At 38.1% G+C, this 20,724-nt stretch overlaps 1 protein-coding gene across 2 annotated transcripts in view; it reads left to right on the top strand.

The window, feature by feature from the left end:
• Positions 1 to 20,724, top strand: part of CCDC138 (coiled-coil domain containing 138) — a 141,860-nt gene that overhangs the window by 79,087 nt on the left and 42,049 nt on the right. For both annotated transcript variants that reach the window (XM_047069863.1, XM_047069862.1), the window contains one exon: positions 18,160 to 18,336. In XM_047069863.1, coding sequence (XP_046925819.1) covers positions 18,160 to 18,336 — 177 coding nt within the window. The remainder of the gene's footprint in view (positions 1 to 18,159; positions 18,337 to 20,724) is intronic.

Here is a 20,724-nt window from a genome sequence, read left to right as displayed (position 1 = left end):
CTCAACCCACCAGTTGGCACAGCATTTGCAGCCCAGTCACAACAGGTAGGTGCACATAGCCCACAAGGATACACTGCTTGAGGGTTGAGTTCTGGTGATCAGAGTACACTGTGATTCCGGACCCTCCAGGATGTTTTCTATGTAAAGCCATTACTTTCAAGATCAGGAGATATACTAATCTACCTAATGCATAGAAACACAGACAAAATGAGGAGACAGAGGAATATGTTCAAAATGAAAGAACAAGACAAAACCTCAGAAAAAGATCTAAACAAAATAGATAATCTACCTGATAGAGTTTAAAATAACGGTCATAAAGAGGACTCCTGAACTTGGGAGAACAAACACACTAGAGGAGTCAACAGCAGATTAGAGGACGCGGAAGAACAGGGTGCCTGGGTGGCTCTTCAATCTGGGAGACAGAGTAGTGGAAATCAGGCTGAACAGCAAAGAGAGAAAAGACCATAGAAAAGTGAGATAGGTTAAGTGACCTCTAGGACAACATTAAGCATACTAATAACTTCATTATAGGGGTCCTAAAGGAGAAGAGAGAGAAAGGGATAAAGAACTTACTTGAAAAAAATAATAGCTGAAAACTTTCCTAACCTGGGGCGGGAAATAGACATCCAGTTCCAGGAAGCACAGAGAACCTCAAACAAGAGGAACCCAAAGGAATCCACACCAAGAAACGTAATAATTAAAATGTAAAAAATTAGAGGGTCGACTGGGAAGATGGAAGAGTAGGGGGACCCTAAGCTCGCCTCATCCCCTAGATACAACTGGAGAACACATCAGCGTAAATAACCCAAAAAATGATTTGAAGACTGGCAGAACAAACTCCACAACTAAAGGTAGAAAAGAGGCCACATTAAAAAAGGTAGGAAGGGCAAAGACATGGTCTGGGAGCAAAGCAGACCATGGCTGTCTATGGTGGGGAGGGAGCCAGTGGTACAGAGAAGGTTGAAAACAGACTTTCACACTGAGGAGCCCACGAATGGGAAGGATGAATCCCCATTACATTTGCCTTTGAAAGCAAGAGGGGCCAAACTTCGTGACTTCTTACAACCAGTGAGACTTACCACCTATAATTTTCATTTTCATTTAGTTTAATTTAGTTTAATTTAATTTAATTTTTTGAGAGAGAGAACAAGCTGGGGAGGGGCAGAGAGAGAGAGAGAGAGAGAGAGAGAGAGAGAGAGAGAGAGAGAATCCCAAGCAGGCTCCGCACTGTCAGCACAGAGCCCACTGAGGGGCTTGAACTCACGAACCTTGAGATAATGACCTGAGCTGAAATCAAGAGTCAGCTGCTTAATTGACTGAGTCACCCAGGTGCCCTTTAACACCTGGAATTTTAAAAATCAGCATCTCAGCTCTGGGGGAGCCTTGAGGGCATTAGGAAGTAGAGTCTACCATTAACGTGACAGCAGGACAGACAGCTGGTGTAAATAACAGCATAGAACCATCAATTTGAAAAACTCCAGGGGCAGATGGGAGGGAGAGTGATTTGCTCATCTTCAAGCATGGCTTGGAGAGACGGGGATCATGGGGAGACCTCTCCAGGAGCAAAGAAGCTGGCAGGCACATTTCCCTCCTGCATAAAAAAAACAAAACAAAACAAAACAGCCATCTGCCAAAACCAGTGCAGTGCCGACACTTTTTACCTAACTCGTTACACCAAGCCTGTGGCCTCCCACTTTGGTGGATCCACTCTTCCGAGTCACACTTGCCTTAGTTTGCTGCAGTCCCTCCCCCACAGAAGACCAGTACAAACCCTGCCAAGACATCTCCTAACCTACATGTCTGAAGGACCTCAGTTCCGCCGGTGGCAGGGGCAGGTCTCCTTTCTCATGCAAACCACTGCACACGTTAAAATGCTCCCCACCCCTGCTGGGGACCAAACACTGCACACAGTAGGCAAAGAGTCTCTACAGACAACTGGACTGAAGTAAAAAAACAAACAAACAAAAAAAAAAAAAAAACTAACACTCAACAGCAGAGCACATGCAACACACATAAGACACACTCCCTGAGTGCCAGGCCCTGGGGAACAGGGGACACAAGACACTATATCATCTCTTCTTTATAAGACTGCTATCGTCAAGAGCAAGAGAAGTAGCTGCCTTTCCTAACACAAAGAAACAGACAAAGAGACAAAATGAGGAGATAGAGAAATATGTCTCAAATGAAAGAACGGGACTAAACCACAGCAAGAGGCCTAAGTGAAATGGATGTAAGTAATATGCCTGATAGAAAATTTAAAGTAATGATCATAAAGATACTCACTGGACTTGAGAAAAAAATGGAGGTAAAAACAAAAAAAAAATGTAGAAATTAAAAATTAAAAAAAAGCGTAAGACATCTTAACACAGACATAAAAATGAATCAGAGATCAAGAACACAATAATGAACAAGCACAAAGTGAAATTAAGAAAACAGTCCCATTTGCAGTTGCACCAAAACCAATAAAATATTTAGGAATAAACTTAACCAAAGAGGTGAAAGACCTGTACTCTGAAAAGATTTCAAACTTGATTACAAAACTGTTGTTATCAAAACAGACTGGTATTGGGGCACCTGGGTGGCGCAGTCGGTTAGGCGTCCGACTTCAGCCAGGTCACGATCTCGCGGTCCGTGAGTTCGAGCCCCGCGTCAGGCTCTGGGCTGATGGCTCAGAGCCTGGAGCCTGTTTCCGATTCTGTGTCTCCCTCTCTCTCTGCCCCTCCCCCGTTCATGCTCTGTCTCTCTCTGTCCCAAAAATAAACGTTGAAAAAAAAAATTAAAAAAAAAAAAAAACCAGACTGGTATTGGCACAAAAATAGACACACAGATCAATGGAACAGAATAGAGAGCCCAGAAATAAACCCATATTTACATAGTCAATTAATCTGTGACAGAGGAGGCAAGAATATATAATGGTGGAAATGACAGTCTCTTCAATGAATGGTGCTTGGAAAATTGGACCAGTTTACTATACCATATAAAACAAATAAATTCAGAATGGATTAAAGACTTAAATGTAAGACCTGAAATCATAAAACTAAAAGAATAAACTCCTGGATAATAGTCTGACCAATATGTTTTTGAATATGCCTCCTCAGGCAAGGGTAACAAAAGCAAAAACAAACAATTGAGACTACATCAAAACTAAAAAGCTTTTGTATAGTGAAGGAAACCATTCACAGAATGAAAAGACAGCCTTCTGAACTGGAGAAGATACTTGCAAATGATCTATCTGATAAGGGATTAATATCCAAAATATATATGGGACTTAGTATAACTCAACACCAAAAAAAAAAAAATCCAATTAAAAAGCAGGCTGAGAACGGGAACAGACATTTTTCCAAAGAAGACACATACATGGTCAACAGACACATGAAAAGATGTTCAGCATCAGGGAAATGCAAATCAAAACCATAGTGAGATGATATCATCTCACACCAGTCAGAATGTCTGTTATCAAAAAGACAAGTGGGGTACCTGGGTGGCTCAGTCAGTTAAGTATCCCACTGTATCTTAGCTCAGGTCTTGATCTCGGGGTTGTGAGTTCAAGCCCCACATTGGGCTCCACACTGGACATGAAACCTACTTAAAAAAAAAGACAAGACATAGTAAGTGTTGGTGAGGATGTGGAAAAAAGGCAACCCTGGTATGCTGTTGGTGGGAATGTAGATTGATGCAGTCACTATGTAAAACAGTGTGGAGGTTCCTCAAAAAATTAAAACTAGAACTACCATATGACCCAGCAATTCCACTTTGGGGCATTTACCTGAAAAAAAAAAAAAAAGACAGTAGTTTGAAAATATATGTGGACTCCTGTCTACTAACTGCAGCATTATTTGCAATAACCAAGATAAGGAAGCAACCTTAGTGTTCATTGATACATGAATTGATAGGAGGATGTGGTGCCCGTGCATGCACACACACACCACACACACACGCACACACACACACAGAGGAATATCACTCAGCCATAAAAAAAACAATGAAATCTTTATATTTTTGGTGACATGGATAGACCTAGGGGGTATTATGCTAAGTGAAACAAGTCAGAGAAAGACAAATACTACATGTTTTCACTTCTACATGGAATCTAAAAAACTAAATAAATGAATAAACGAAACAGAAACAGACTTACAGAGAACAAATTGGTGGTTGCCAGAGAGGGATGGAGGAAACAGGTGAAGGGGACTAAGAGGTACAGACTTCTAGTTAAAAAAATAAGTCAAGAGAATGTAAAGTACAGCATAGGGAATACAGTCCATAATATTTTAATAACTTTGGTGACAGATGGTATCTAAATATCATTGTGAGCATTTTGTAGTGTATTTAAATGTCAAATAACTATTTTGTACAGCTGAAACTAATGTAACATTATATGTCAACTATATTTTTGAAAAAATAAATTTTAGTTAAAACAATCATGATAGATTATAAAAAGGAGTAATTTTAACTTAAAACCTCAAAATAGGGCAATAGGAATGAAATGACACAATTAGTGAATTTGGTGACTTCCTTGTGCAAGTCACTTTTTTAAGAAAATGGAATCGTAAGTGCTTTCAAAGTCACTAGAGTCTGGTGGGTAAGTAGATTATAAATATTTAATTCTGCTTCATCATATAATTTCCACACAGATGTTTAAATAATGTGCTCCTGTTTAAAAGAGAGATGATAAATTACTTTTGGTGGTATGATTGAGGGGATCAGGAGACAATATAGTATAAGCAGTTAGCATTTGAACTGGACTCTCAGGGGTGTGTAGGATTTCATAGGCAGAAAATAAAGAGAAAGACCTTTCCTAAGGGAACAGTATGAGCCAGTGCTTGAAACTGTGGAAAAGCATGACATACAAGGAGACCAGTGAGTTATTTCAACAGGAAAACATTTGTTGGGGTCACAGCTGTTCTGAAATGGTGTTATATCAACCTCTTAAAACATTACTTTTGGTTTATCTTCTTTGAAAAACATACAGAGATTATACCATGTTTTTCTACATGGTTAACCATTTTTAGTTAACAGTGTGTTTACAATTCATTCATACTGGCACAATATGTGGTGAATTTTAAGCTCTGTGTGTTACTTGGTAATAAAATTTCTAGCCAGAATTCACATTATGGTATCTCTTGTCCATCCTCGTCACCTCATAACTGTCTTGTTTGTTTTTGTTATGAGTTTTGTCCAATTTCTAAGCTAATAACTTCTGAAAAGTGTGTATATTTTTAAGTATAATCTTTAGTATATAAAATGAAAGTTGAAAAATTAGACAAAACTCCCCATTAATTTATTTTAAGAAACTAAGAACTGTATAAGTTTATTATCTTTCATCTAAATGTGTGAATACACAATTTATGCTGTTTGTTTAATTTGAAAAATTATTTGTTTAGGTGTTTTTTTCTGATTCTGAAATGGTTTAAAAAAATTTTTTAAAGAAATATCTGAGAAATCACTCAGAATTCACTTAGAAATATATCTTAAAGCTGTTTTTAAGAATCCCATAGGAGATTCCAGAAGTATTTGTATATAAATTGATGATTGAAAATAATGTTAGGTCTAATTTGGCATCAGACAAGATTTGAGAGCTGGAATCAAAATTCAAAAATCAGTTAAGTCATTACAAAACAGGCAGAATGAGTATGATTAACTGAAAATAAGTTGGGTATGTTATTAAAAATCTAATCAATAGCTCAGTCGGTTGAGCATCCAACTTCGGCTCAGGTCATGATCTCACAGCTTGTGAGTTCGAGCCCCGCATTGGGCTCTGTGCTGACAGCTCAGAGCCTGGAGCCTGCTTCAGATTCTGTGTCTCCCTCTCTCTCTGCCCCTAACCCACTTGCATTCTGTCTCTGTCTCTCTCAAAAATAAATAAACTTTTTTTAAAAAGTTATATATTGCCTTATGGTGTATAAAACTTACCACCCATGATTCTCTCCTAATTTTGATTAACTGACAAAGCACATAAAGCAACAAATATGTTTTCCTAAAGTTGTAAAACTATCCCTAATTTTCCATGTGACAAACACATCCGGGGTTAGTTTTTGTTCAATTCACTTTTTTCTATAACAATTTATTTCTTTTTTAATAGAAGTGTTTATGACAAAATATTAAGAGCTGCTAGGTCTATGTGGAAATCCAACATGTGCGTCTTTTTTTTTTTATGTTTATCTTTGAGAGAGAGAGAAAGAGAGAGTGAGTACATGAGCTAGGGAGGGGCAGAGGAGGAGACAGAGGATCTGAAGCAGTCTCAGCGCTGACAGCAGAGAGCCCAGTGTGGGGCTTGAACCCATAACCATGAGATCATGACTTGAGCCAAAGTCAGACGCTGAGCCACCCAGGTGCCCTAACATATGCATCTTTTATACCATTTTTCTAGGTGTATAGTTCAGAATTCATTTTTTGAAATTAAAAATTATTTTTCCAGTGGAAGCTTTGAGAGACTTAAGAACTCTGCGAACTTCCATAGGAAGTAGAGTGAGAACCTAGAGAGGGCCCCAGATACTTCGATTATTACTTTAAAAGACATCTGCATGTTTTCCTAGAACATCATAGCAGTCTGTGTCATGGAAAAGCAGCTCTGTGGGTTAAATAATAGATGTGACTCAAAAAACAGAGAGTTGTGGTCTGTAGTTAAAAACCTTTGAGAAATTTGAGGATAACTAAAATTTAATAATGCCAATACTTTAATTTCATTATCAGTGGGTTTTATGAATCACTAAAACTCAAATATACTATATGCAATATTTCCCAAACTTATTTAATCTCCAAATCCTTTCGGAAGAGTGATATATAGCACTAATTTTCTGAGAACAACTTGGGAAACACTGTCCTACAGTTTATAAAGCACCAGTGTAATGCCTTATGAAGGTTGACATTATCCTGAAGAACACTTTCAAGGAGAGAAGATTAATGTTAAGAAAAGTGAGTGGCTGAAAGGTGAAATTCACATCGGTATCCTATTCTAGAGCTGATGAACTATTTCTTTTTGATCTTGTGGTTTTTGTCTTCATTGTCTGGTGCTCTACAAGTTCAGTAGGCTGAGGGTTGAAAGGCAGTTGGTGGATCAGCAAAGCAAGCCAGGTAGAAGAACCAGAAAAGGAAAGAGATGACATGTATTAAATAAAATTAGGAGAAATGATTATTAAGTGTAGAGCAAAATAAAAGATATACCTGTCTTATGGTGCGCTACAGCAAACTTTGGGAGAACTAAAAATTTACACATAGGAAAAACTTAGAATACTTGTCTTAACTCTGGTAAGAAGATTATTTCCTATTTATAAAAGAAAAGTATCCCTTACAAGATTGATAAATTTAGTATAAAAAGTAAAGACAAAAATAGATAAATGTGTTGGTTAATATACATAATAATAAATACTTGGTACCCAAATATATATAGATCTGTAAGATACTTGGTTTCCATTGACTGGATAGTGCAAATATGTTGTTCAAAAAGATAAATAATACTGGGTGTGATTAACCCTATAATGCTAAGCCCTTTATAGATTGTCTCTGAATATTATTGTTCCCATATTAGTTGTTACTAGTTTATAGAGGTTAGATAATTGTGTCACGGCCACACAGCCAGTATTTGGCAGTCTGGTTCAGCTCACCTCTCTCCATTTCTAGAGCCCACCCTCTTGACCCTTTGTGTGACTTCCTAAGATCAAGTGCTCCTGAGACAATCAAAGAAATAATAATACTTACATAGCACTTACTATGTTACAGGCTAAGCACTTTACATATAGTAACTCATTTAAACCTTATAACAAGGTTATGAGATGTCAGTATTAACATCTCAATTTTATAAATGAGAAAATTGAGACATAAAGAGGGTAAGTCTGCATTCTTACTGTGCTACACTGATTCTCTGAAATAAAATATAACTGTAAGATATAACCTCTCCATTACACTCAGAAAAATAAAATGATTGAATATAATGTATTGCTGAGAAGAAATAGGTACAATTTTAGTCATTGCCAGCGAAAAGTATACTGGTAAAATGCATGTATATTTGACTTTAATAATATAGTATTTCAATATGCAGCACTTCAAATTACAATAGTTCACTTGTAAGATTAATATGTAATATTTATATAAATATTACAATTTAAATATAAAATCAAAACTGTCTTGGGAAATACGGGTTTTTTAAGTTTTTATTGTTTTTATATAATTTTTTAAAGTTTATTATTTTTTAATCTTCATTCATTTTTGAGAGAGAGAGAGAGAAAAACACAGAGCACGAGCAGGGGAGGGGCAGAGAGAGAGGGAGACACAGAATCTGAAGCAGGCTACAGTCTCTGAGCTGTCAGTACAGAGCCCGATGTGGGGCTTAAACTCATGAACCACAAGATCATGACCTGAGCTGGAGTCGGATGCTTAACCAACTGAGCCACCCAGGTGCCCGTTAAGTTAATTTTTGGGAGAGAGCACAAGCTGGGGAGGGACAGATAGAGAGGGAGACAGAATCTGAAGCAGGCTATAGGGTCTGAGCTGTCAGCACAGAGCCTGATGCAGGACTCAAACCCACCAACCGGAAGACCATGACCTGAGCTGAAGTTGGATGCTTAACCAACTGAGCCACCCAGGCGCCCCTAACTTTTCATTTTAATTCCAGTTAGTTAAAATACAGTGTTCTATTAGTTTCAGGTGTACAATACAGTGATTCAACACTTCAATACATCACCCAGTGCTCAAAAGACAAGTGCACTCCTTAATCCTCATCACCTATTTCACCTATCCCCCCACCCACCTCCCCTTTGGTAACCATCAGTTTGTTCTCTATAGTTAAGAGTCGAAACAGGTACAATTTTGATTGTATTGTAACTTAACCATTTCTGAAGTGCATTCTGCTTATAGGAGTCACCAAAATGTATCATAACCTTTAATAAGATTTACTGCAAGGAAATAATTCAAAAGGGAAAAAGTTCAAAGGGGTTAATGTGCTGTTTGTAATAATGATAAAGGATAAATAATTGACAAATCCATAATTAAAGTAGTGAAGGACAGGAGTTCTTGTACTGTTGTTGGCATTTTTGTAATCATTCATTTTTTTTCAATTTTTTTCCTAGCAGTAACCTTAGGAAATAGAGAGTATTGTCATTTTTACAGAAGAGCAAATGGAGGGTCAGGCACTTGTAAGGGAGCCAGATCTTTTCTTGACCCTAAGTAATCAGGCCTTTAACAATATCATCATGAGGACAGTAGAATGTTGTGTGTCATTAACAGATTTAAGTATGCAGATGTGGGAATCAATGTAAAACATTTTAATTAATAAAACTTGCGGTACACATTAATTTCATCAGTATAAAGATATGAGAACTGAAAGCGGTAGTAAGAATCTTACCTGATAGTTAAGCATCCAGCTTTGGCTCAGGTCGGGATCTTCATGGTTTCGAGCCCTGCATTGGGCTCTGTGCTGACAGCTCAGAGCCTGAAGCCTGCTTTAGATTCTGGGTCTCCCTCTCTCTCCCCCTCCCCCGCTCTCACTCTGTCTCTCTCTGTTTCTCTTTCTCTCTCTCTCAAAAATAAACATTTAAAAAACATATATAAAAAAAGAATCTTACCCGATAGAACTATTTTAGGAACAAATTTCTGGTCTTACTAATTAAATATACTCTCTCTTCTCTTTAGTTGTGTGCATCAGAGCTAGTTCTGCTGTACTGCCCTTCTCAACACTTGGCAGATTTATATATTATGCATATTTATTTTACTTATGCAGATTTATATATTTATAAACTATGTAGTTATTTATACTTTAGGCCCAAAGAAATGTAAGGCATTATTGCCATTCTCAGATAACAGGAACAGTGTGGTAGTTAAGAACTTCAGTTTTGCAGTCAGATAACTAACATTTGGGTCTCAGTCCCATCACCAGCTATGTGACATTGGGCATGTCCCTTTTCTGTGTTTCACCACAATTTTTTGAAAAACAAATGAGAATTAATATGAAGGTTTAGTAAAGAGTCTGGCATATAGTAAGTGCTAGCTGCTATCATCATCATAAGCATTTTTGTTTAACATCTAAGAGTTGGTTTTATTTGAGATCAGAATTGAGGTCTGTTAGACTGCATTAGATTTCTGTTGGTTCATAATAAACCACCAAATACTTAGTTGCTTACTTAAAACAACAACCAGCTTTGGTACAATTGATAACTCAAATTTCTTTAAATACTCCTAAAGTTAATTTTTTCTTGATTTTAGACAATCTTCACTATTAGGGAAATTAAAATAAGAATTTAATTTTCACTTAAGGCAACCTAAAAAATATAACCAAATAGCAGCGCCTGGGTGACTCTTCGGTTAAGTGTCCAACTTTGGCTCGGGTTATGCTGTCTCAGCTTGTGAGTTTGAGCCATGCCCCTGGTCACGCTCTGTCTTTCTCTCCTTCGAAAATAAATAAACATTAAAAAAAATTTTTTTAAATATAACCAAATACTATTCCTCTCCCCAAATTCAATAAAGGACAATTTTTTAAATTTACAAATTTGCTGCATCATGTAGCAATTAGCCTATTTAATCTCAGATGATGTATTAATTAGAAGTGAAGTCTGTGTCAAATACAGTAGGTGGCACTATGATAAAAACTTCTGTTTTTGTGAAGAATTGAGTTCAGGATTCATCTGTACTCTTCTGCCTGAGTTTTTGCTAAATAATGGTAAGTTTCTAAATAAGACAAATATGAACAGAATCTAGCAACTTTGCTTAACCTAAATACACATTAATTTACAGTGTTTTATTTTGTTAAATTACAAAAATTAAGTACAATAATGGCAGTGTTCCTTGAATTAAATTCTGAAAGGAAGAATAGAGTGTACTATACATTGATCTAGAGGCACAGATTTTAATTTCTCAAAATTCTTTCATATGTATTTTAATGTGTATGTATTTCAATTCTTTCATAGGTATTTCACACAGGTTATCTCAGCTTCTTATTCTTAATAATTAGGATCTTAAATTACATCTTTAGTGTATGTAAACTGATGCAGCAAATATGAAATGTAACACATCAGCCAGAAGACAGTAAATTTTTTTAAATGTTTATCTCTGAGAGAAAAAAAAGAGAGAATAAGTGGGGGAGGGACAGAGCGAGGGGGACAGAGGATCTAAAGCAAGCTCTGAGCTGACATCAGCAAGCTCTATGTGGGGCTTGCACTCAAAACCACCAGGTCATGATCTGAGCCAAAGTCGGGTGTTCAACCAACTGAGCTACCCAGGTGCCCCGAAGACAGTAAATTTTAATGGATAGATTCTGTCATATTTTCTGTTCATATTTTCAAAGTACTCTTGAGCCTTCTTTAAACAAATCTCAGGAGAAAACTCACTAGTATTTGAACAGCATGAACAGTTTTTTTTTCTTTCAATAGTATATTGAGTTTAGGCAACTGAAATATTCTTATACATTTAAAAGTGCAATGTAAAATTGTTGTAAGAGTACTGATTGGGTTGTTTGGTGTATTGAAGTATAACAATATAAGTATCTTACTATCTCATTTGCATTGATTCTGGTTAAATTAGTCTCAGTTCCGGCTTTGCAAGCTTCCCAGTCATCTGTAGAACATCTTTAGGAGAGTTCCAGGGAGTCTGATCTAGTGGGTGTCATCATAATATTGGCCTTGAGAAAACTTTACTGTGTTAATGGCAGGTATATCACAAAAAAGTAAAACACCAAAGCATATTCAGTCTTCTGAAGTCTTTCAGTGGCTGTTTAATCTTTATTAAGAGACAAAAATAGTCCTTTAAAAGTTTGCATAAAGTTACATTTTGAAGTAAGTAAATACATAGCGATAAAAACCACAATCTCTAGGCGCACTTGAGTGGCTCAGTCGGTTGAATGTCCGACTTCAGATCAGGTCATGATCTCACAGGTTGTGAGTTTGAGCCCTACATAGGGCTCTGTTTTAAGATTTGGAAGCATATGGTAGTTATCAGATATTGAAAATAAACATTACTTGTGGTGTTTACTATTAAACATCAGCTGTTATAATAAAAAGAAATAGATATTATTATTAATTCGGTGTTAAAATATGAAGGAAATTTACCCTATCATAGTGTAATTCCTCTTTCTTCTTCCTTGGAAGCATTTGAATCCTAACAGATTCTAAATTTAGCAGCAATCTCTGGTCATTTAATTATTGTTACCCTTTTTTTTTTTTTTTTCAAATATCCATTTTCTTTCTTTTTTTTTTTTTGGATAATTTATTGTCACATTGGTTTCTATACAACACCCAGTGCTCATCCCAAAAGGTGCCCTCCTCAATACCTATCACCTACCCTCCCCTCCCTCCCACCCCCCATCAACCCTCAGTTTGTTCTCAGTTTTTAATAGTCTCTTATGCTTTGGCTCTCTCCCACTCTAACCTCTTTTTTTATTCCTTCCCCTCCCCCATGGGTTTCTGTTAAGTTTCTCAGGATCCACATAAGAGTGAAAACATATGGTATCTGTCTTTCTCTGTATGGCTTATTTCACTTAGCATAACACTCGCCAGTTCCATCCACGTTGCTACAAAGGGCCATATTTCATTCTTTCTCATTGCCACATAGTACTCCATTGTGTATATAAACCACAATTTCTTTATCCATTCATCAGTTGATGGACATTTAGGCTCATTCCATAATTTGGCTATTGAGAGTGCTGCTATAAACATTGGGGTACAAGTGCCCCTATGCATCAGCACTCCTGTATCCCTTGGGTAAATTCCTAGCAGTGCTACTGCTGGGTCATAGGGTAGGTCTATTTTTAATTTTGTGAGGAACGTCCACACTGTTTTCCAGAGCGGCTGCACCAGTTTGCATTCTTACCAACAGTTCAAGAGGGTTCCTGTTTCTCCACATCCTCTCCAGCATCTATAGTCTCCTGATTTGTTCATTTTGGCCACTCTGACTGGCGTGAGGTGGTATCTGAGTGTGGTTTTGATTTGTATTTCCCTGATGAGGAGCAACGTTGATCATCTTTTCATGTGCCTGTTGGCCATCCGGATGTCTTCTTTAGAGAAGTGTCTATTCATGTTCTATGCCCATTTCTACACTGGATTATTTGTTTTTTGGGTGTGGAGTTGGGTGAGCTCTTTATAGATTTTGGATACTAGCCCTTTGTCCGATATGTCATTTGCAAGCATCTTTTCCCATTCCGTTGGTTGCCTTTTAGTTTCGTTGGTTGTTTCCTTTGCTGTGCGGAAGCTTTTTATCTTCATGAGGTCCCAGTAGTTCATTTTTGCTTTTAATTCCCTTGCCTTTGGAGATGTGTCAAGTAAGAGATTGCTACGGCTGAGGTCAGAGAGGTCTTTTCCTGCTTTCTCCTCTAGGGTTTTGATGGTTTCCTGTATCACATTCAGGTCCTTTATCCATTTTGAGTTTATTTTTGTGAATGGTGTGAGAAAGTGGTCTAGTTTCAATCTTCTGCATGTTGCTGTCCAGTTCTCCCAGCGCCATTTGTTAAAGAGACTGTCTTATTTCCATTGGATGTTCTTTCCTGCTTTGTCAAAGATTAGTTGGCCATACATTTGTGGGTCTAGTTCTGGGGTTTGTATTCTATTCCATTGGTCTATGTGTCTGTTTTTGTGCCAATACCATGCTGTCTTGATGATGACAGCTTTGTAGTAGAGGCTAAAGTCTGGGATTGTGATGCCTCCTGCTTTGGTCTTCTTCTTCAAAATTCCTTTGGCTATTCGGGGTCATTTGTGGTTCCATATGAATTTTAGGATTGCTTGTTCTAGTTTTGAGAAGAATGCTGGTGCAATTTTGATTGGGATTGCATTGAATGTGTAGATAGCTTTGGGTAGTATTGACATTTTGACAATATTTATTCTTCCAATCCATGAGCAGGGAATGTTTTTCCATTTCTTTATATCTTCTTCAATATCCTTCATAAGGTTTCTATAGTTTTCAGCATACAGATCAATTACATCTTTGGTTAGATTTATTCCTAGGTATTTTATGCTTCTTGGTGCAATTGTGAATGGGATCAGTTTCTTTAGTTGTCTTTCTGTTGCTTCATTGTTAGTGTATAAGAATGCAACTGATTTCTGGACATTGATTTTGTATCCTGCAACTTTGCTGAATTCATGTATCAGTTCTAGCAGACTTCTGGTGGAGTCTATCGGATTTTCCATGTATAATATCATGTCATCTGCAAAAAGTGAAAGCTTGACTTCATCTTTGCCAATTTTGATGCCTTTGATTTCCTTTTGTTGTCTGACTGCTGATGCTAGCACTTCCAACACTGTGTTAAACAACAGCAGTGAGAGTGGACATCCCTGTTCTGTTCCTGATCTCAGGGAAAAAGCTCTGAGTTTTTCCCCATTGAGGATGATGTTAGCTGTGGGCTTTTCATAAATGGTTTTTATGATATTTGAGTATGTTCCTTCTATCCCGACTTTCTCGAGGGTTTTTATTAAGAAATGTTGCTGAATTTTGTCAAAGGCCTTTTCTGCATCGATTGACAGGATCATATGGTTCTTATCTTTTCTTTTATTAATGTGATGTATCACGTTGATTGATTTGTGAATGTTGAACCAGCCCTGCATCCCAGGAATGAATCCCACTTGATCATGGTGAATAATTCTTTTTATATGCCGTTGAATTCGATTTGCTAGTATCTTATTGAGAATTTTTGCATCCATATTCATCAGGGATATTGGCCTGTAGTTCTCTTTTTTTTTACTGGGTCTCTGTCTGGTTTAGGATTCAAAGTAATACTGGCTTCATAGAATGAGTCTGGAAGTTTTCCTTCCCTTTCTATTTTTTAGAATAGCTTGAGAAGGATAGGTATTAGCTCTGCTTTAAACGTCTGGTAAAACTCCCCTGGGAAGCCATCTGGTCCTGGACTCTTATTTGTTGGGAGATTTTTGATAACTGATTCAATTTCTTGGCTGGTTATGGGTCTGTTCAAGCTTTCTCTTTCCTCCTGATTGAGTTTTGGAAGAGTGTGGGTGTTTAGGAATTTGTCCATTTCTTCCAGGTTGTCCAGTTTGTTGGCATATAATTTTTCATAGTATTCCCTGATAATTGCTTGTATCTCTGAGGGATTGGTTGTAACAATTTCATTTTCATTCATGATTTTATCTATTTGGGTCATCTCCCTTTTCTTTTTGAGAAGCCTGGCTAGAGGTTTATCAATTTTGTTTATTTTTTCAAAAAACCAACTCTTGGTTTCATTGATCTGCTCTACAGTGTTTTTAGATTCTATATTGTTTATTTCTGCTCTGATCTTTATTACTTCTCTTCTTCTGCTGGGTTTAGGCTGTCTTTGCTGTTCTATTTCCTTTAGGTGTGCTGTTAGATTTTGTATTTGGGATGTTTCTTGTTTCTTGAGATAGGCCTGGATTGCAATGTATTTTCCTCTCAGGACTGCCTTTGCTGCATCCCAAAGCGTTTGGATTGTTGTATTTTCATTTTCGTTTCGTTTTCATTTTTGTTTGTTTCCATATATTTTTTAATTTCTTCTCTAATTGCCTGCTTGACCCATTCATTCTTTAGTAGGGTGTTCTTTAACCTCCATGCTTTTGGAGGTTTTCCAGACTTTTTCCTGGGGTTGATTTCAAGCTTCATCGCATTGTGGTCTGAAAGTATGCATGGTATGATCTCAATTCTTGTATACTGTTTTGTGACCCTGTATGTGATCTATCTTGGAGAATGTTGCATGTGCACTTGAGAAGAAAGTATATTCTGTTGTTTTGGGATGCAGAGTTCTAAATATATCTGTCAAGTCCATCTGATCCAATGTATCATTCAGGGCCCTTTTTTCTTTATTGACTGTGTGTCTAGATGATCTATCCATTGCTGTAAGTGGAGTGTTAAAGTCCCCTGCAATTACCGCATCTTATCAATAAGGTTGCTTATGTTTGTGAGTAATTGTTTTATATATTTGGGGGCTCCCGTAGTTGGCACATAGACATTTATAATTGTTAGTTCTTCTTCATGGATAGACCCTGTAATTATTGTATAATGCCCTTCTTCATCTCTTGTTACAGCCTTTAATTTAAAGTCTAGTTTGTCTGATATAAGTATGGCTACACCAGCTTTCTTCTGACTTCCAGTAGTATGATAGTTCTCCCTCCCCTCACTTTCAATCTGAAAGTGTCCTCCGGTCTAAAATGAGTCTCTTGTAGACAGCAAATAGATGGGTCTTGTTTTTTTATCCATTCTGATACCCTATGCCTTTTGGTTGGCACATTTAGTCCATTTACGTTCAGTGTTATTATAGAAAGATATGGGTTTAGAGTCATTGTGATGTCTGTAGGTTTCATGCTTGTAGCAATATCTCTGGTACTTTGTCTCACAGGATCCCCCTTAGGATCTCTTGTAGGGCTGGTTTAGTGGTGACGAATTCCTTCAGTTTTTGTTTGGGAAGACCTTTATCTCTCCTTCCATTCTGAATGACAGACTTGCTGGATAAAGGATTCTCGGCTGCATATTTTTCTGTTCATCACATTAAAGATTTCCTCCCATTCCTTTCTGGCCTGCCTAGTTTCAGTAGAGAGATCGGTCATGAGTCTTATAGGTCTCCCTTTATATGTGAGGGCACGTTTATCCCTAGCTGCTTTCAGAATTTTCTCTTTATCCTTGTGTTTTGCCAGTTTCACTATGATATGTCATGCAGAAGATCGATTCAAGTTACGTCTGAAGGGAGTTCTCTGTGCCTCTTGGATTTCAATGCCTTTTTGCCTCCCCATATCAGGGAAGTTCTCAGCTATGATTTGTTCAAGTACACCTTCAACACCTTTCCCTCTCTCTTCCTCCTCTGGGATACCAATTATGCATAGATTATATCTCTTTAGTGCATCACTTAGTTCTCTAATTCTCTCCTCATACTCCTGGATTTTTTTCTCTCTCTTTTTCTCAGCTTCCTGTTTTGCCATAATTTTATCTCTAGTTCACCTATTTTCTCCTCTGCATCTTCAATCTGATCCGTGGTCATCTCCATTTTATTTTGCAGCTCATTAATAGCATTTTTTAGCTCCTCCTGACTGTCCCTTAGTCCCTTGATCTCTGTAGCAAGAGATTTTCTGCTGTCCTCTATACTGTTTTCAAGCCCAGCGATTAATTTCATGACTATTATTCTAAATTCACTTTCTGTTATATTGTTTAAATCCTTTTGATCAGTTCATTAGCTGTTGTTATTTTCTGGAGATTCTTTTGAGGGGAATTCTTCCGTTTTGTCATTTTGGATATTCCCTGGAATGGTGCGGACCTGCAGGGCACTTCCCCTGTGCTGTCTTGAATAACTTGCGTTGGTGGGCGTGGCCGCAGTGAGACCTGATGTCTGCCCTCACCCCACTGCTGGGGCCACAGTCAGACTGGTGTGTGCCTTCTCTTCCCCTCTCCTAGGAGCGGGGTTCACTGGGGGGTGGCGTGGCCCTTCTGGGCTACTTGCACACTGCCAGGCTTGTGGTGCTGGGGATCTGGTGTATTAGCTGGGGTGGATTGGTAAGGTGCACAGGGGCGGGAATGGCAGGCTCAGCTCGCTTATCCTTCGGTGATCTGCTTCCGCAGGGGCCCTGCGGCACCGGGAGGGAGTCAGACCCGATGGATGGATCCGCAGAAGCACAACGTTGGGTGTTTGCGAGGTGCAAGGAAGTTCCCTGGCAGGAACTGCTTCCCTTTGGGATTTTGGCTGGGGGATGGGCAAGGGAGATGGCACTGGCGAGCACCTTTGTTTCCAGCCAAGCTGAGCTCTGTTGTCCGGGGCTCAACAACTCTCCCTCCTGTTGTCCTCCAGCCCTCCGGCTCTCTGAGCAGATGTTAAGTTCCGCTTGCTCTCTGAACATACTCCCTCCGGCCCCTCTGCTTTTGCAAGCCAGACTCGGGGCCTCTGCTTGGCTGGAGGGCTGCCCCTCCGCCCCGGCTCCCTACCGTCAGTCCGTGTAGAGCTCACTGCCTCTCCGCCCTTCTACCTTCTTCGTCTGCTCTTGGCTCCAGAGAATCCGTTCTGCTAGTCTTTTGGCAGTTTTCTGGGTTATTTAGTCAGGTGTAGGTGCAATCTAAGTGATCAGCAGGACGCGGTGAGCCCAGTGTCCTCCTACGCCGCCATCTTCTCCTCCTCAAATCTATTTTTTCCCTTTTGAATTTAAGTGATGGTATTTTCTTTTTATTTTATTTTATTTTTTTTGATTACCAACTACACTCCTGACTGATAACAGCAGTTGATTTTATGTATTTTTTTTTCAGCTGACTACCTGGCTCAGGCGTTTGATTCTCTGTGTTTAGACTTGAAGACAGATGAAGGAAAAATCTTGTTTTTGGAGTATCAAGCTGTTCCAGTAATACTAAATCATCTAAGAATATCCAGTAAAGGACTCCTCTCCAATGTCATTGATAGTTTGCTTCAGATGACAGTGGAATCTAGTAAGTTTTAAAGTTTTTAGATACACAAAGAAAGGACAGTAAGATGATTCTCCTCATGTGTTCTGAGTGTATAACTCTACCTAGACATACTGTATTTTATAATAGAAATGGTTAAATGTACTTTTGGCAGCTGTATAGTAGAGTCATTAATAACATTACTAGGAGTTATGTGTCTAGATTTCCACTAAGCACAATTTCCAATATTCAGTCGTTTCAGTTATATAGATATATTCTGCATTGTTAGTCATGTTTTTGAGCTTCCCTGTCTGTTCTCCCATCTAATCATTCTGACATATGTAACCCTGTATTCTCTGTTTGCTCAGAGGGAGTGAGATGTTCAAGTGTATCTCCATCTAAAGTGAGAGTAATGACAAAGCTACTCATTGCCTCTTCAACCTTACTGTTTTTGTTGGAGTTTGGGGGTTGGGGGAGCACTCATCTATATATATGGGTACTCTTTTTCATGCATATTTGTAACATTTGTAGCCTGTGGATTTATTTGACCTTTTTGGTTTTTATATTGGCATAACAAGTTCTTCAAACTTACTATTTTGATGGTTCCTAATTTAGCCCTGATATATATGGGGATGTTGAACATAAATATTTTCATTTGCTTTGGTTGGTATTGCTCTTTGAAACTCAAGTAACCCCTTGACTTGTAACAAGCAACCATTTTGCCTCAGTAATTCTTTTTCACTTTAGTTTTTCCTCTTCCCTATTCCTTTTTCCTTCTACAGTACTTCTAAAAATGAAATGTTTATGCCTTTCAGAAGGTGGAAACTAAAATTGGAAAGCCATTGCTCAGTGTGATAGTAAGCAGTCTGTGGAACTTGATGCTGCTTGTGGGCGATTTCCTAAGAGCTGGATATAAACCATAGTTATATTTCTAACTAGGTACATTCAGTGTATGGCTTCACATTTTCAATTCACTTTGTATACTTTCTCGTTTTTTCCTTTACAACATCCCTGTGAAGGGCCTGTATAGAAAAACTGAGGCCTGGAAAAATTAGGTAACTTGTCCATGGTTCCACAGTGAGGCAGAGGTAGGACTTAGACTTGAAACCAGGTCTGATTCTAGATGTAACAAGGTACAATTCTACTGTTGCACTGTAATTAGGTTTTCCAGAGGCTTTTTTCCTGCTGCGAAATGTCAAGTCTTCTCTGACATATTTAATATTTTTAGCCATTTTTGACTATTGGGTGTCTAGCTACCTAGATAAGTAATCTCAGGGTTTTGTATCTTGATTAACTAATGTAAGGTATAGAGCGAAAAAGTGAAAAATTAGTAAAATGAGACACAGCCACCCAAGATTACTTGTTTAAAGTGGGTAGATTTACAGTTAAGTTTCACAGGATTTTTCTTAATGAAGAGAACAAAAATTTTACCAGAGGCAAATGTCTGTTTATTAGAAACAAATCTGTGTGAACATTTCTAACAGAGATGAAATCTAGCATCCAAAGGAAAACTAAATATAATTTTATGAAATAGTGGGCCTACTTGGGTAAAATGACTTTATGGCGCTGTAACATTCATATTTGGAGAAATATAGTAGATAAAAAGTCAACAGATGTTCAGTTCATTCACTCATGTTTTCCTTTGTTCAAATTATTCTCAAATCCAGCGTTATCCTTTCTTGTTCAAATTGAGTAAGTAAAACAATTTCTTATGCGGAGTGCTAGAAAGACATGTCATTTTTAGTGATGGGAAACTGTTGGAAGGTTAGAAATGAGTAAACCTTTGGGGTGCCTGGGTGGCTCAATTGGTTAGGCATTCGACTTCAGCTCTGGTTCATCTCATGGTTCATGGGTTCTAGCCCCGTGTTGGGCTCTGTGCCAATATGATGACATATTTCAAGTGTTGTGTTTGCAGTACTTGCTGAACATTATGGCTTCCTTCAGTGTCCATTTTGGGCTTTGGAGAAAGGCTGGAGGAAGGTGTCAGTGGACCAAGCTCTAGCCTGGGAGTACTCAAAGTGCTTAGTACTGGTTCTCTAACACAGGTTAGTATAGAAATAGTGTTCAAAACCTGTGTAGTAGTTGTCAAGTTACTAATTGTATGCCAAACTCAATAATAATTTAAAACATTTGGACTTGTGAGGTGCCTGGTTGGCTTAGGTCCATCCTGATTTCAGCTCAGGTCATGACCTCAGAGTTGGTGAGATTGAGTGCCGTGCTGGGCTCTGCGCTGACGGCGCTGTTGCAGAGCCTGCTTGGGATTCTCTCTCTCTCTCTCTCTCTCTCTCTCTCTCTCTCTCTCCCCCTCCCCTGCTTATACAAAAATAAATAAATAAACATTTAAAAAATACATTTGGACCCTTATTTTGTATGTTTGTTTTATTTCATTTCTAGTGTTTTTTAATGGTATTGTAAAAAGATAAATCTTAATAG

Source organism: Lynx rufus, unplaced genomic scaffold (genome assembly GCF_022079265.1).
Source record: "Lynx rufus isolate CCGP_SWC_20201006 ecotype Redwood Valley unplaced genomic scaffold, mLynRuf1.p SCAF_8, whole genome shotgun sequence".
Classification (NCBI taxonomy): domain Eukaryota; kingdom Metazoa; phylum Chordata; class Mammalia; order Carnivora; family Felidae; genus Lynx; species Lynx rufus.
This window is presented reverse-complemented; position numbering and strand designations above follow the sequence as displayed.